The sequence below is a fragment of the Schistocerca cancellata genome, chromosome 2 (genome assembly GCF_023864275.1).
Source record: "Schistocerca cancellata isolate TAMUIC-IGC-003103 chromosome 2, iqSchCanc2.1, whole genome shotgun sequence".
Classification (NCBI taxonomy): domain Eukaryota; kingdom Metazoa; phylum Arthropoda; class Insecta; order Orthoptera; family Acrididae; genus Schistocerca; species Schistocerca cancellata.
The window spans coordinates 628,506,755-628,523,543 of NC_064627.1; the positions used below are offsets into that span (position 1 = coordinate 628,506,755).

Genomic DNA, 16,789 nt, shown 5'->3' on the forward strand with positions numbered 1-16,789 from the left:
CTGTACAAAGGAGCGATTAGAGGACCTGCTAGACAGCTGCGTTATGCGGGTTGCATGTGAATCAGACGAAATGCAATTCAGGTCGTTCGGATACTTTTGAGCACGACTGTACATCACATCGCTGCAGGTAGCACACTTCATCCTACCAAATTTAAAAATGTTCTAGTCACACTACATACATGTACGAAATAAATCCTTGACAGTCCGTTGTTCCAACAGCATATCTTACATAATTCGCTCATTCGCTTATGTTGATGAAATGAATGTCTTCGTCATGTGTGAACAAGAAGCTAGTACACAATACTTTAGTGATGCTCCAGTGTATTTTTATTTCCAAACAAAAATCACAGTGAGAGTTCTGACAATCAGTTTTCAATGTTAAACGATTTAGATGATTTTCCAACAAATTGGTTCATGGTCATAAAATATGAATTTCTTAACAATTTTAATAAGATCAAAAGAACGTTAAACACATGGCATTTTCGAGTAATAAAATATTTCTTTTCAGGACTTACTAATAATAAATACACACACACACATATTTACATACTTACATCTATTTGGTAGTAAAATAATATCTTCACTGTTGCACACTACATTAGTTTAAAATATATTTCATCACTGTGACTGTATATAGAATTCATCTGTAACTTATATCTTCTTTAGGAAATATCATGCTTTTCTTGGGGTTGCAAAATATGTGGTCATATTTCTTTCATGAGTGCCAAGAGGGTTAGGGACACTATCTTATGTAGAGTGCTCATAGTTCTGATATTAATTTGGTACAAAATTACTGATTTCTAATTAAAAATAAGCACATAACTCTTGATAACTATTTTAGAGTTAATCACAACAAGAATGCCGAAAATTCACCCTGGTGGCTCCAAGTGCCTCAATAAACTACACAAAAATTCCCAATAACGTTTTAAAATGTTTCATGATTTAATAGTTATGAATATTTGCAAAATATTTAATAATGATATTACACTTTTGTTTACAGTCGTTTCTTCATTTGTGTTACAAAACAGTTTTTACAAAAATATATATAAATTGTAGTATACCGACTTACACACAGTCTGTAACTACTTACTCCCTCAAATCATGCAAGCCCAAAAATGTAATCATCGAAAGAGTTCACTTCCTTTGCGAATGGATAGTCTTGTACTGGTTATATGACAGTGATATCATTCATACAAAGATAAATTTATGCTCAACGAACAACAAGTAATAAAACTTCACCTCCTGCTCTACGCTTTCAGTACACATTTCATGAAGAAAATACTTGAAAATTCATCATTTTCTGATTTGTTATAAACATGTCTGTTCAAGGTAAACTACGTTCTTTCGCTGCGCTCGTTCATGTTTCTTCACAATCAAATCCATAAAAGTGGTTATTGTTCTTGACTTCCAACACTTCAGCACTGTTCCATTACTCTGGTAACTAAAATTCTTCCTGTATGTCTTTTATATTGCTAGTTAGGTTAGTGTTTCATCCTGCCACAAATTTCTCCTAAGCCAGTACCAGTAAGGAGCCCTGCAAGCATTTGATTCGAGTTTAACTACCAAAGAATGAACAGTTTTCAGAACAGTAGCTTAAGGGTGAAACTAATTATGGATATCATTAGATCAAATGTAACCATTATTTATCTCATGCCAAACATCGGCATGATCTGAAACTCCATCACAGAAAAAGAGCTTAATATCTATCCACAATTATTATTAGGGAAACATTGAACAATAAAGTTTCATTATCTAGGCAATGCAGATTGTTATTTGGTAGACAGGCATTAAACTGTTACTTACGAAAGACAAATTGCCGTTTGAGGCCAACAGATGACAGGTGCTACCATGAACAGTTTGATAGTCTGGAAGTAGTAAAACTGCTACTGTAAAATCCAAGAGGTTCTGCTTATCACAGAAACTGTATGCTTGTCTAGAAAATTAGCGATGTTGGTTACGGATACCACAAAAACTGTATGCTTGTCTAGAAAATTAGCGATGTTGGTTACGGATATCAAATAACAATACTGAAAAAAAGTGAAGTGCAATCAATTTTTTATATTGATATAGAACAGAAATATTTTTGTCCCCTGAAAAGAGTTCAGTCCAAAGCCTCCTATTTTTGTCCCCTCAAAAGGGTTCAGTCCAAAGCCTCCCCTGGTCATAAAATTTAAAAACTCAATATTAATTGAGAGAAATCGTACTTATGTTAAAAGAGAAGAAATACACTGATTTAAAGCAAATACCTGAAACCTGAAAACCCATTAATACAGGATCCTGTAGCAAATGTGTGTTATTTATAATTAATTGGGAGGATTGAAATTACATTACACGATATGTGTGCTAGCTGATTGAATGTGGCAAGCTGACACTATATGATAGTTTGGCGATCCAGTCCGAACAGCTGTTTCTCGGCAGCAGTTTTATAATAAACGATTCACACTTTATCATGGCGCAGGCTGACTCGAATTACATCTCTTCTAAGATCTGTTCAGGTTCACCCATGATACTGCGGAACTTGCTTCCTTTGGTGAATGGATATAGATAAGAGTTTCAGATAGTCGTTATTTCAGCATTGTAACTGACAGTGTATTTTGATGCGATACTAAACAAAAGTGTACAAACGACTAAATGTATCTCCTATCAGTTCGTATCCATCTGCAGTTGTTAACGCAAACGCTCTCCGCTACGCACTTGAGATGCTGGACCCGCAGAGGTGTGACAAAGTATTTTCCAAGTTAGATAGTGATTTAGTGGACCCAAAGAGGAGTTGAACTATTAAACTGCCCGCAAGAGACCAGTGTAATTAGAACTCTCTTTACATATAGGTACTATAGTTACTATATTTCCTGTAGTGATGTCATGAGCTTTGGAGAGCCCGTAGATGTTTCTCTAACGTACTACAGTTGGTCAGTTCGTGCAGTAGAAACGTATCTTCAAATAAAAAACACTCAGAATGGAACAGCCATCACCGGTATTAGTTGGTGCATGTCGTCCAAAAAGTTTGATTAATTTGTAGTAGAATAGACTCAGTACTGATAGAAATACATCTAAGTGTTGTTCAAATGAATCAGCTACTATACAGAATAGATTTTATCTAAAAAAGTGACTATGTTGCGAATATTTCAATTATTTTGGCCCAACACTGCATTGTTGCACAGAAACGAAACATCTACCTTACCTTGCAAAAATTTGCTAAGATTTGAGAATTAACATCAACAAAGTAGCTTATGGTACAGACGCGTTTCGGGCATCAGACACACACCATCTCCATCGCACAATAGCTACTGTTTTCGTTTAGTTGTAACGATGGTATTTCTTCTCTGACACCTCATTATCCGTTCCTTCTATGGTTGGTGAGTTTTAATATGTCATTTTGATACGGACTAAGTATTGTATATACCTATTCGAACAGTCTGCGTACAGTGCTTTTCAGTGGTTTTATTATAAGCATCATCAGTCTGGTACCTGATCGAATATTCACACGAGATATGACGCAGAACCGCTATGGTTTTAGCACTTCACTGGGGAAAGCAGCTGCATTCCACAGGTACGAGTGGTGACGAGCACTACGACCACTTATTTCACTTCACCGGACGTAGCGCCAGCCAGTAGATACGTAGTGTGTGTGGCATGGCGCTTAGTCCACGATCTTCGTGAGAGGCACATTGTTTATGGGCACAGAACACTGACCACTGTGCGTGGCGACCGCGCCAGGACGCACTGTTCGCGCGGCCGCCTAGCAGCGCGTCTCCAGGACGTCGCTGAAGCGCACCGCTCAGGCGGTGCCGTTGCGCATGCCGGCCGCTGCGGCTGCGGCGGCGGCTTCCTTACTGATGGTCGCGACCGAGGCGAGCGGCTTCTCTGCGGCGACCAGGGCGCACTTGACGTCGCCGTTGGAGTGCAGCGCCGCCGGGTTCTCGAAGACGTCGTCGGCGTCGGTGATGCCGGCGGCCGCCGCTGCCGCCGCGCGCCGCTCCTCGCGCGTGTAGTAGTGGGCCGCGTGGTGACGTGTGTACGCCAGGCCCGCCAGCAGCACAGCTCCTGCGACAGGCCAGAAAAAGGGAAAATAAGTGTTTAACGTCCAGACGACGACGTGGAGCGGTCGAGCTCTGTAGCAGGAAAACCAGGGGCTTACATGTAATTCAAATGATACGTACATATTACAAGAAAGGATGTAAGATTGTACGTATGCAAGTATCCATGTATGTCTCTGTAATTCACATATCCTCCGAAACCACTGGACCGTTTCAACCAAACTTGGTGCAGCTATTACTGTCTGGAAAGAATCGCTGTGGGACTAGGAACCGCTTACCTATCAAAGCGAAAGGGATGAAAAAGCGGTGTAGCTCACGATGCGCAAATACTCATATTTTACTGAAGCAGTATGTGAGATGTGAGAACTTAGTGACATGCAACAACCCTTAGACAAAATTTCAAATGCTTAGAAAACTTTTTTGTTTGACACCTTCCACGAACTGATGAAAGCTTATCACTAAGTACTTTTCCGCTGTTTATGCAGAAAAACTGCCGCATTAAGTAGGAGGTTTTAATTTATTACTTGTTTACTACTAATTGTCCCCACAACACAATTAGCAGACGGTATCGACATATATCGCTGGATCTACCTCAAAATATGTCACTGTATGATTCATGGTTCAGGACATATGAGGTAGGAGGGGCCAAGCGGTTCTAGGCGCTTCACTCTGGAACCACATGGCCGCTACGGTCGCAGTTTCGAATCCTGCCTCGGGCATGGATGTGTGTGATGTCCTTAAGTTAGTTAGGTTTAAGTAGTTCTAAGTTCAAGGGGACTGATCACCACAGAAGTTAAGTTTGGTTCAAATGGCTCTGAGCACTATGCGACTTAACTTCTGAGGTCATCAGTCGCCTACAACTTAGAACTAATTAAACCTAACTAACCTAAGGACATCACACACATCCATGCCCGAGGCAGGATTCGAACGTGCGACCGTAGCGGTCGCTCGGCTCCAGCGCCTAGAACCGCACGGCCACTCCGGCCGCCAGAAGTTAAGTCCCATAGTGCTCAGAGCCATTTGAACCATTTGAAGATATGAGGTCATAAACATTCACCGCACGAAAACGACACTCCATGGCGACACTGGTGGAGATACAGGTGAAATACGTTTATAGAGTACATTAGGTGTATGTAAAATGTATGGGACACGTGCGCACGTGGGAAAAGTCATGGGTAAAATGGCCTTCTTAAAACCCTGGATCGATTTAAATCAGATTTGGTACACATATTACTTACTATCTCACTGTCACCGTAAGAACCAGGAACTTTCTGTTGAGGTGGCGGTGATAATTTGGAGAAATAAAGGCGGAGGTGGAAATAGACAGAGAAGGGGAAGGAGGAGATTAGCACAAATAGGAATGAGGACGAGATGGTGAGAAAGGCAGGGAGGGGGATATGGACAGGGAAAGGGGAGGAGATGGACAGAGAGGGGGGAGATGAGGAGATTGGTAGGGAAAGAGGAGCAGATGGACAGAGACAAGAAGAGGAAGCTGTGGGAAGAGAGGGATGTGAGGAAGAGTTGTAAGAGAGAGGAGCAAGAGTTAAAGGACAGAGAAAGAGAAGGAGATGGGCAGACAGAGGGGAGAGGAGGACAAGGACAGAGAAAGGAGGGAGGAGGAGAACAATATCCGAAGGGGGAAGGAGGAGATGGACAGCAATACAGGGAGCAGGAGATGACTTTATGGTGAGGAGCAGATAGACAAAGATAGGGAAGAGGAGGAAATAGAGGGTGAAGGAGACGATGGAAAGAGGGAGAAGGAGCTGATGGACAAAGAAGGGAAGAGTAGATGAGCAGAGGGGCGGAGGAGGAGATGGAGAGAGAGGGAGATAGGAGCAGACGGTCATGGAGTGGAGGGTGGAGGAGATGGACCGTGAGAGGAGGAAAGAGGAGATGGTCAGAGAGACACTATGGACTAATACATACCCAGAGATTCAGCTTTTTATAGCGAAATTGGACATTATCAAATTGGAGCAAGCTACATATTTTTGAAAATATTTTTTTATTCCACTCTTAAGAGTCATCATCTTAACTAAAATGTACAGAATGAATAACACTGAACTTTGCTGCTAAACATTACAGCTCAAGAAAGTGAAAGATAAAGAGAAAAATAAAAATATACACAGTATACTGTTACAAATGAAACCTATCGAACAGTCACCTAGTAGCCATCCTTGTCACATGACATCAGCTGCCGTGCCTGCTCATCCATCGTTCCTAAAATGGAATAGCTGGCGAAGATAGCTTGAGCATATTATATAAACACTTCCAGAAAATAGAACTGAGTAACAAACCTGTGATTAGAAAACTACGATGTAATTATTACTTGTAATTGTTCTAAATATACTCAGCCGTAATAAAAAAGAAAAATCTATTAGCTTCACAGCGCGGTCCATTAGTCGGATAAAACGAAACCTACATATCTGTTTACTTTTGTAATTACAATGCAAGCAAAGTTACAAAAATCAGAGGAACGAAACATAAGTAAAAAAACACACGACTATTGCAGACACACTTATTCTACGTTTTATGGTCCTTTCATGGCAAAATAAATATATCTTTTATTTTAACATTAACACTTTTACTTATACCAAGTTTCCCTGGTTTCTGTAAATCTATATCTACCCTAATTACAGTAGTTAACAAAAGCATTCGGTTGTTTTACCTGACCAGTGAACCCACCCTGTAGCGCCACTAATCATTTGCCTTAGTTTCTTCAAATACCCTAAACTGTCATTTAACATACTTCTAGATACAAAAAATTACGTTCTATTTAAGCCAAACATGCTCATGTGACCGCTTCAAACATGGATTCTTTGTCTCTCTTGAGCACGAACGGCAGTTGACATCAAAAGACCGAGATAGACACAAAACGACTGTTTGACGTGTTACTCTTATAAGGAGATGCAGGATACATTTTTAATATTTCTCTTTAGGTTTAACCCTTCAGTTTCCGGTATTTAATAGCAATTCTGAGTTTCACCTCTTCTGAGTTTTTTAAATTCTGACGATGACTCATAAGAGACGGAACTGGGAAAATGTTGTAAGTAAATCCAGTCTGATAGAAGCAATGAGAATGTCAATTTATTATGTTAAGATCACGTAATTACTAAAAGCATTCGCTTTACCAGTTTCAACATATTACTGCCATCTTCAGATGAGTGATAATAGTCCATCCACAGCTTCGTTATGACGTATATGCACAACCCACATCATGAAAAGTTATAAAACATGTCAACGAAATATGCATCGTGCCGTCACACCGTAAAAGGGAATTTTTCCGCCATCGTCAATATACTTGATGATTAGCGTCTGTACGCCATGTCATCAGAAGTATCCGGTGAGCTCTACGTAATGCCGATTTGGCTACTAGATGTCAAGTGAGGCGGAACTGCGTCTATAAGAGGAGGAAGGGAGAAATGGTCGGCAAAGAGAGTTCGGTGACTTCCAGTGTGGACTAGTCAGTGGATATCACCTGAGAAACAGATCCATCAGGGGCGTCTCAAAGCTCCTAAAGCTGGCCCAGTCGACTGTTAATGATGTGAATCTGAATTGGAACCTCGAAAGAACAACCACCTCGGTCATTTCAAAGGGATGTTGTAAGAAGTCTTATGAAATCAGTGAAAGGCATTAGTTGGGAGTTCGAAAGAGCTATCAGCAGTCGTCCTAGAACAACGACAATATTTAAGGACTTAAAAAGAATCAGTCGAGTAGCTCTTCTTATGCCACACATATCTGTAATTAATGGTAAGCAATATTTGAGACAGTTTTTGAAACATATAACCGCCATTTGACTATAAAACCGGTTTATTCTCTATTATCAGCTGTTACAAGAATTTACAATCTTTAGACTTGAATAGGACACAAGTCGAAACATGTATCTTCGGTTATGTAAACCAATTTTGTCAAAAATAAATGCGAGAACAATGCTGACAATTAGCATGACTTCTTCACTTGATATGTTTGTGGTAAAGAAGTCATGCTGATTGCCAGTAAATTAGCTATTACAAAAACGTTCTCGCAGTTACTCTTGACAAAATTTGTTTATATAATTGTAGATACATGTTCTACCAACCCATTCAAAACCCAGGCAATCATCATAGGCTACACCACCTGCTCCTTCAGTCTCCATGATTTCTACCTAACCATTTATGGACGTCCTATCCACCTCACTCCTGCCCCAAAATACACTGCCCTCATTCTTGAGCGCCACCTCACCTGGAACCCCAATCTCCTCACTACCCAACACAAGGCCCACAAGACTCCACCTCTGGAAACCCCTGTCCGACCGGAAATGGGGACTGCATCCTTCCACCATCCTTCACACCTACAAATGCTTGATCCGCCCCGTCCTTTGTTATGCCAGTGTTGCTTGGATTTCCGCCCCTCCCATATTCTATAATGCCCTCCAAAACCTGGAACGCCATGCACTCCACCTCACCTTCCGTATCCACCTTTCGTCCAACATGCACATCCTCTACGACCTCTTCCCCTTCCCCCACTTTCTTCTTTTTCTTGAACATTTCCACACCCCATACATCGATCCCACTATCCCCCGGTGTCCCCCATCCCTTCCACCCTAGCCCATTGCCTCACCTTTACCATTATGTCCCACCCTCTCGCGATCCCCACACCCTCCACCTCCTTTCCCAAACTCAACTTCAAGCACCTACCCCTCCTGGATGATAAGCTTTGACTAACATTGAACCCTCCTACCAACGCTAAACCCACCTTCTCCCCCTACTCCTCAGTCCTCCCTCTCCCCTCCCCTTCCCTTCCCCTGAGCGCTTTTCCACCTCCTACATGCCCTCCCCTTTCCACGGCCCCCTTCTGTGTCTCTGTGTTCCATCCTGCTTCGTCTTCCATCTTCATCTCCAGCCCTGCCCTTCTCCTGCCTTTTGGTGAGCCCCCCCCCCTTCTTCCTCTTTCTACCGCTCCCCCCCCCTCCATCCTCCCAACCGCTCCTTCCACCCCTCTTTTTTCCTACCTTTCCAGACTGCAGTACCTCAGCAGGTCCCTACCAGCAGTTGTTGTTCTTCGTGAATGCCCTGTCGTTTCCAGTGGTTTTTTAAGTGTATCGCTATGTATGATTTTTATACCGTGGCCGACAATTAACTTGTATTTGACTCCAGTGTATTTTAAGTGCGCCACTAATTGCCAGGTGTGTTTTTTTGACTTTATGTTGACTTTTTAACTGTCCCCCAGTGCATGTCTCCATGTTAGCGTATATTTGAACTTCCATTATCTCCATTTCCGTGTTTATATATCCCTCCTTTTTTTCGCCCTTTTATGTATGAGTTCCCCCTTTTTATATGTTTGTAAAGCTACTCGGCAGAAGGGTGGCGGACTGTGCTGATGCCATCCTTCCCCTGCCCTTATGAGGCAGGGGCATGGCATTAGAGTAAGGGAAAAAATTGACAATGACTTGTCTAATGCCTTTTACTACCTGTAACACATGATACTGGCCTAAGACTGAAATGTTGATTGTGGAGCAAAGCCTGTTATACAGTCAAGTGGCGACTATATCTTACAAAATGTTTAATATAACTGTGGCTGCCCACAAAAGTAGAATCAAAACTTCGTGTGGTGTAAAGAGTGATGCCACTGGGCAGTGGATTACTGGAAACTAGTCATTCGGAGTGGAATGAGAGTAATGAAGCTGTGCACAGTTGCAGTGTGATAGAAGGGGTAGCGTTTAGCTAATTCCTGCAGAATTTTACCTGCCAATGTGTACCGTCAGTCATGTACAGAGAAAGTGGTGTTACTATACAGGGGTTTCTTGTATGTTGTGTTGTTTGGGGGAGGAGACAAGACAGAGAGGTCATCGGTCTCATCGGATTAGGGAAGGACGGGGAAGGAAGTCGGCAGTGCCCTTTCAAAGGAACCGTCCCGGCATTTGCCTGGAGCAATTTACGGAAATCACCGAAAACCTAACTCAGGATGGTCGGACGCGGGATTGAACCGTCGTCTTCCCGATTGAGAGTCCAGTGTGCTAACCACTGCACCACCTCGTTCGGTAGTTCCTTCCAGTTAGGGTGCGGTCCCCAAGTGCGCTTAAAAACCGCTGAATGTGGAAGTACATTAACACATTTATAACATTATGTATTGCGTACTATAGAGGAGAGTTTCAGAAACGATAGCTATTTGTATCAGCATGACAATGTATCCCGTCATAAACGAGTATTTGTGAAGCGCTGATTTCAGGACACTAAAATCTTCTGGGATTACAAGACGCGTCATTTCAAATAGAACAGTCGAGGCTTCTATGGCAGTCTCCGCCGCCATTGTCAGTGGTAAAACTGCAGGGGCTGCCACTGTTTACCGCTTATTTGTGCACGAATGCAGCACCTGGCACCAGTCATAGATGGCCGAAGGGACGCATGCCTGGAAGAGGAGTTGTGCAGCTAGCAGCAGCGGGACCTGTGATGGATTTACGCTTGGAACTCACGGTCTCACATCGCGACAAGTGTCTAGCATTCGTCTTTGTTTTCTTTCCACATCCAAAGCCCTAGAAAAACTGGTAGAAGCCGACCTCGGGGAAGATCAGTTTGGATTCCGTAGAAATATTGGAACACGTGAGGCAATATTGACCCTACGACTTATCTTAGAAGAAAGATTAAGGAAAGGCAAACCTACGTTTCTAGCATTTGTAGACTTAGAGAAAGGTTTTGACAATATTGACTGAAATACTATCTTTCAAATTCTAAAGGTGGCAGGGGTAAAATACAGGGAGCGAAAGGCTATTTACAATTTGTACAGAAAACAGATGGCAGTTATAAGAGTCGAGGGACATGAAAGGTAAGCAGTTGTTTGGAAGGGAGTGAGACAGGGTTGTAGCCTCTCCCTGATGTTATTCAATCTGCATATTGAACAAGCAATACAGGAAACAAAAGAAAAAATTTGGTGTAGTTATTAAAATCGATGGAGAAGAAATAAAAACTTTGAGGTTCACCGATGACATTGTAATTCTGTCAGAGACAGCAAAGGACTTGGAAGAGCAGTTGAATGGAATGGATAGTGTCTTGAAAGGAGGGTATAAGATGAACATCAACAAAAGCAAAACGAGGATAATGGAATGTAGTCAAATTAAGTCGGGTGATGCTGCGGGAATTAGGTTAGGAAAAGAGACACTTAAAGTAGTAAAGGAGTTTTGCTATTTGGGGAGCAAAATAACTGATGATGGTCGAAGTAGAGAGGTTATAAAATGTAGACTGACAATGGCAAGGAAAGCGTTTCTGGAGAAGAGAAATTTGATAACATCGAGTATAGATTTAAGTGTCAGGAAGTCATTTCTAAAAGTATATGTATGGAGTGTAGCTATGTATGGAAGTGGAAGATGGACGATAAATAGTTTGGACAAGAAGAGAATAGAAGCTTTCTAAATGTGGTGATACAGAAGAATGCTGAAGATTAGATGGGTAGATCAAATAACTTATGAGGAGGTATTGAACAGGATTGGAGAGAAGAGAAATTTGTGGCCCAACTTGACTAGAAGAACGGATCGGTTGGTAGGACATGTTCTGAGGCATCAAGGGATCACCAATTTAGTATTGGAGGGCAGCGTGGAGGGTAAAAATCGTAGAGGGAGAGCAAGAGATGAATACACCAAACAGATACAGAAGGATGTAGGTTGTAGTAGGTACTGGGAGATGAAGACGCTTGCACAGGATAGAGTAGCATGGAGAGCTGCATCAAACCAGTCTCAGGATGAAGACCACAACAACCACAACATCCAACGCCCTCTCCCACGCTCTACTTAGTGTGTACCACTGATAAAGACATTTGTATATATCTTTCGTTGGAGTGGGGACTGGTAAGTGAGGGCAGCGACGTACCCGTGAGGAGCAGCAGCAGCACGGCGCCGCCGACGGCGATGAAGCCGAGCCGCGACTCGTCGCCGAGCAGCACGCCGGCGGAGCCCGCGCCGGTCACGTCGGGGGCGCCGCCGCCGTCGTAGTCGGCGTCGGCGGCGCAGGGCGGCAGCGCGTGGAGGCGCGCCACCTCGGGCAGGCGGCGGCCGCGCAGGGCGGCGGGGGCGGCGCACTGGCCCGCGCCCCCCTCCGCCAGCGGGCCGTCGGCCGGCGCCTGCAGGCGCAGCAGCGCGGGCGCGTGGCACGCGTCGCACACCCAGGGGTTGCCGTGGGCGCGCAGCCTGCGCAGCTGCAGCAGCCGCGCCACCGCGCCCTCGTGCACGCCCCGCAGCAGGTTGTGCGACACGTCCAGCTCCAGCAGCGCCGCGGGCAGCGGCGGCGGCGCCGGCAGCTGCGTCAGCCGGTTGCCCGAGGCGTTCAGGCGCCGCAGCTGCGCCAGCGCGCCTACCACCGCGGGCACCGACTGCAGCTGCAGGTGCGCGATCGACAGGTTCTGCAGGTTCGGCAGCTCCTGCAACCGGTACGCGCGGTGCTCTTAACCAATATTATCACACTAACAGTTTACATACACGTACAAAATCTATACGTATAATAAGATGTAAAACATCCCCTTAGAAAAATTAATGATTTCTGTGCTGATAAACCACTTGCGTTATTTTATTTTCAAACAGCTGAGCAGAACTGAACGTACTCAGACATTTCCCTCTTTACTTATTCTGATCATCCCTAAACTGTCACACAATATTTTTAGCGCAACGCAATCTGACTTCCAATAATCCTTACAAAAGAGTGGCCGTGCCTAACAATAATCTATACCTTTTATGAATCACTTAACTCACAAAAATCTTCGTTACTCCAACTACTGGAATACAGCGAGCGCCAAAACTGCCAGCTAAATAAAAGATTGTAACTACTGAAGGCACTAACAACTGACAGGCATAGTTAGCAAATCAAAGATTTTGATAGAGAACAAACAATGTATTTACCTTAATAATGTACAAATCTCATCATATATATATATATATATATATATATATATATATATATATATATATATATATATATATCAGTTCATGATATCCAGTATTACAAATTTCCTCTTTCTGATGGACACACGTCCAGATCGTCCGCTCTCAAAACTCTGCCATCTCTCTGCCCACATCCACCACTGCTGGCGACTCACCTCCAACTGCGCAATGCCACGCGCTGTTCACATCGAACTGCCCAACTCTACAACAACGAATATTCCAACGATGCCAAACAGCCACAGACTGCACACAGCAGAGCCAGTGATTTTCATACAGAGCGCTACGTGACGTTACCAACATAAAAACCTAAACAGCCTACTTACAGAGGGTCATTCAATAACTAAAGAGACAAATTGGTCTGGGGAAGAAACTGTTAGTAGGGTAAGTTAAATACTTTTAAGGCTTTAAGTTGGCGTCACTGGAATGAGCCCTGATCAGCTGATGTAACAACATTGTTCTGTTTATAACCTCAAAAATACATAACAAGATGGTGAGCCCGCTTGAAACGTCCACCTTACTTGAGCAACGTTCTGTTATTCGTTTTTTACTTGCTGAAGGCGAGAAACCAGTGAATATATACTGTAGAAAGTCTAAACTTTATGGTGAAGGTTGTATGAATCGTGCATATTTTTACAAGTGGGTAAAGCAATTCAAAAATGGTCGCGGCTCAGTGACTGACGAACACCGCTCTGGCTGACCAGTTGAATTTTCAACTCCCTCAGTGGAGAGTCGAATTGATGACATTATTCGTGCTTTCCGCCATGTGACAGTGGAAATGATAATTGATAAGTTTCAAATTAGTACTGGTACAGTTCATAACATTATCTATAACGAGCTGAAGTACTGCAAAGCATGTGCAAGATGGGTCCCAAAGCAGTTGATGTGGCTACACAAGGAAACAAGGTATAAAGTGTGTACATAGCTAAAGGAACGTTATGAAAGAGAAGGTGAGCTTTTCCTCAACAAAATTTTTAACTTGTGATGAAACTTAGGTTTACTCTTATGAGCCAGAATCACAAAGACAAAACATGGAATGGAAGCGCACCAACTCACCTGTCAAGAAAAAATTCAAAACCAAAGCATCAGCAGGCTAAGTCATGTTGACGGTGATTTGAGATGCTGAAAGTCCAGCTTTTTATTATTATCTCGAAGAGCAACATACAGTGAACAGCCAATACTATCCAGATCTGCTTTTAAACAAGGTGAAGCCAGCCATGAGAGATAGACGTCGTGGATTTCAGAGGAGAGGTGTGATTTTCCAGCAAGACGACGCTCATCCTCATATTGTTCAACTAACCCGTGAAACGAACGACAAAATGGGCTGGGAAGTACTGCCTCATCCCCCTTACAGTCCTGATTTAGCACCTAGTGATTTACATTTGTTTGGCGCACTGAAGGAGCCATTACGTGGGAAGAGGTTCCATGACAACGAAGACGTCAAAAAGTTTGTGGGAAATTGGTTCAAACATCAAGATAAAGAGTTCTTTGCAGCCGGAATAAGAAAGCTTGTAATCCGTTGGAGCAAGTGCATAAATGTTCCAGGGGATTATGTTGACAAGCAGAAGAAGTATTGTTTTGTGAAAATGCACGCTTTTTTCTCCAGACCAGTTTGTGTCTTTAATTACTGAATGACTCTCGTAAAAGTGGATGTTGTCCTCCTAAAGCATTGGACCGATTTCTACCACACTTCACGTGTGGTTCAGCAGATACGACGTCATAAACCACAAGGTGCCTGCCACATCAACCATCATATTTAAATTTATTACTTCTTTACTACTAATTATATTCATGACACACTTCGATAACAGTGGCTACTGGATGTGCCTGTAAAATTTTGTAATAGTACGTCACATAATTTAGAAGGTACGACCTGATAAACTTTGAGCTGCTTGAAATGAAACTGCATGGCGAAATTCGCTAGAGATACAGATGAAATATGTGAGCAAATAGTGTGAAGTATGTTAAAGACACTGCTGGAAAATGAAAATTAGTGCACCTGGAAAGATGATGTCGATTTTGACCCGATGACGGCATATGTCACCTGGTGGATAGCAAATGTACTGATAAACGTTTAATGTCGATCGCCAACAGATAGCGTAGCGTCACAGCTACCAGAGAACCAACTGTGTCTACCCTTTAATCAGGAATGCTCACAGCCAGAAGGCTCAGTGTGGTGTAAACATGTGAAGCAACCAAGCCACCATGTCACGGAGACGCCATCGTGCTGCCAGTATCCAAATGAGCGAGTCTGAAATGGATGAGCATAACGTTATATTTAGGGATTTTTAAAAATTCCATGCGTAGTTTGTCGTACTCGATGGGGATCTGGGCGGGGTAAAGCATATCCGGGATTTTAGTACCTGTAATATCATAGAAACTAAACACAATTTCTTAATGCTGCTGGCTCCAATCCGAAGAATGATTCAGTGCTGATCTCCATTCTGGTTTGCCTTTTGCAAATCTTTTCATGTCTACATGAAACCTATCTACTGTAAAAGTAATTTTTAACACCCATATTATCCTCCATAACCATACTAACTATAATTTGTTGCCTCAGGGTATTTCCTACCCATTTACCCCTTTTCTTAGGCAATTTGTATCATAAAGCTCCTTTCTCCCCATTTCGATTCAGTACACCTCCATGGCTTAACCGATCCATTCTTCTGATCTTGTAGCACCACGTTTCAAAGTCCTCGATTCTTTTATTGTCTGTAGCGTTTGTTATAAACGTTTCTCTTTGAGAAATGTTTATAACAGACAATAAGACGATCGAGGACTTTGAAACGTCGTGCTACAAGATCAGAAGAATGGATCGGTTAAGTCATGGATAAGTTTTTCTAGTTATTGTCGGTCTGCACTTTATATCCATCGTCAGTAATGTTACTGCCTAAAGAACAAAACCCGCGTATTACTTTCACCGTCTTATTGTATGCTGCAATAGCGTCAGCATCAGTTGACTTCATTCGATTGCGTTGCATTCCCCAGTATTCTTAACGAGTAAAAAATTCTTTCAAAGATTTTACATAAAACACAAGCACGTTTTGTGAAAATATGTGTACCTCACAGTGACACTTAGATTTATTCGGCTGAAATAACAGTGAATTCTTCGTTTAAGTGCCCACAATATTACAAAACAAAAAGGTTCGTCGGTATTTCATACGCCTCTAGTGTGGTCAATGGATAATAATGCTATGCTGTGTGAGGTAGTTTTAAGAATTTTCAGCAGTGAATGAATTCGGAAGAGTAGTAGAGGAATAGTTTCCCATTTCCTATAATGACCGTAACAGAAGAGAATCGAAACGTTTGGAATGTAATGCTACGGAAGAATGTTGAAAATCAGATGCGCTGATAAGAACTGAGGAGGTTCTCCGCAATATTAGCGAAGAAAGGAACACAAGGAAAACACTGCCAAGAAGAAGGGACAGGATGACAGGGCAAGTGATAACGCGTCAGAAAATAGCCTTCATTGTACAAGAGTAGCTGTAGTGGGTAAAGATTGTTGGGGCAAACACTGGAATATATCTAGTAGTTAACTGAACTGAGGACGTACGCTGCTACTTTCCGAGATGAAGAGGTTGACGCAGAAGAGTAATTCGTGGTGGGCTGCATCAAACCACTCACAAGACTGTCCATCAAAATAAAAGAAGGTGACAGCCCTAAAGTTTGTGTTCTTGTAACACATCTCTCCATTATATCGGTTACTGACACCACAGGCTATGATCAGATCGTCCGTTCGACTGGGAGTGGCTGGTATCTGCGTTATAAGCTGGTTAAGAGTTTACAGGAATTAGTGACCGAATGGCTGTTACAAATTTCCCGCATAAGGTACCCTGCGTCGTTGTTCATAGAGGTA

The 16,789-nt window shown here is 42.7% G+C and overlaps 1 protein-coding gene across 1 annotated transcript in view; it reads right to left on the bottom strand.

The window, feature by feature from the left end:
• Positions 1-231: 231 nt before the first annotated feature.
• The window catches only part of LOC126157176 (leucine-rich repeat-containing protein 15-like), a 994,052-nt gene continuing 977,494 nt past the window's right edge, over positions 232-16,789 (bottom strand). The window contains exons 9-10 of the mRNA XM_049916358.1: positions 11,873-12,419; positions 232-4,044 (exon numbers count right to left, since the gene is read on the bottom strand). Of these exons, the coding sequence (XP_049772315.1) occupies positions 3,779-4,044; positions 11,873-12,419 (813 nt within the window). The 3' untranslated portion in view covers positions 232-3,778. The remainder of the gene's footprint in view (positions 4,045-11,872; positions 12,420-16,789) is intronic.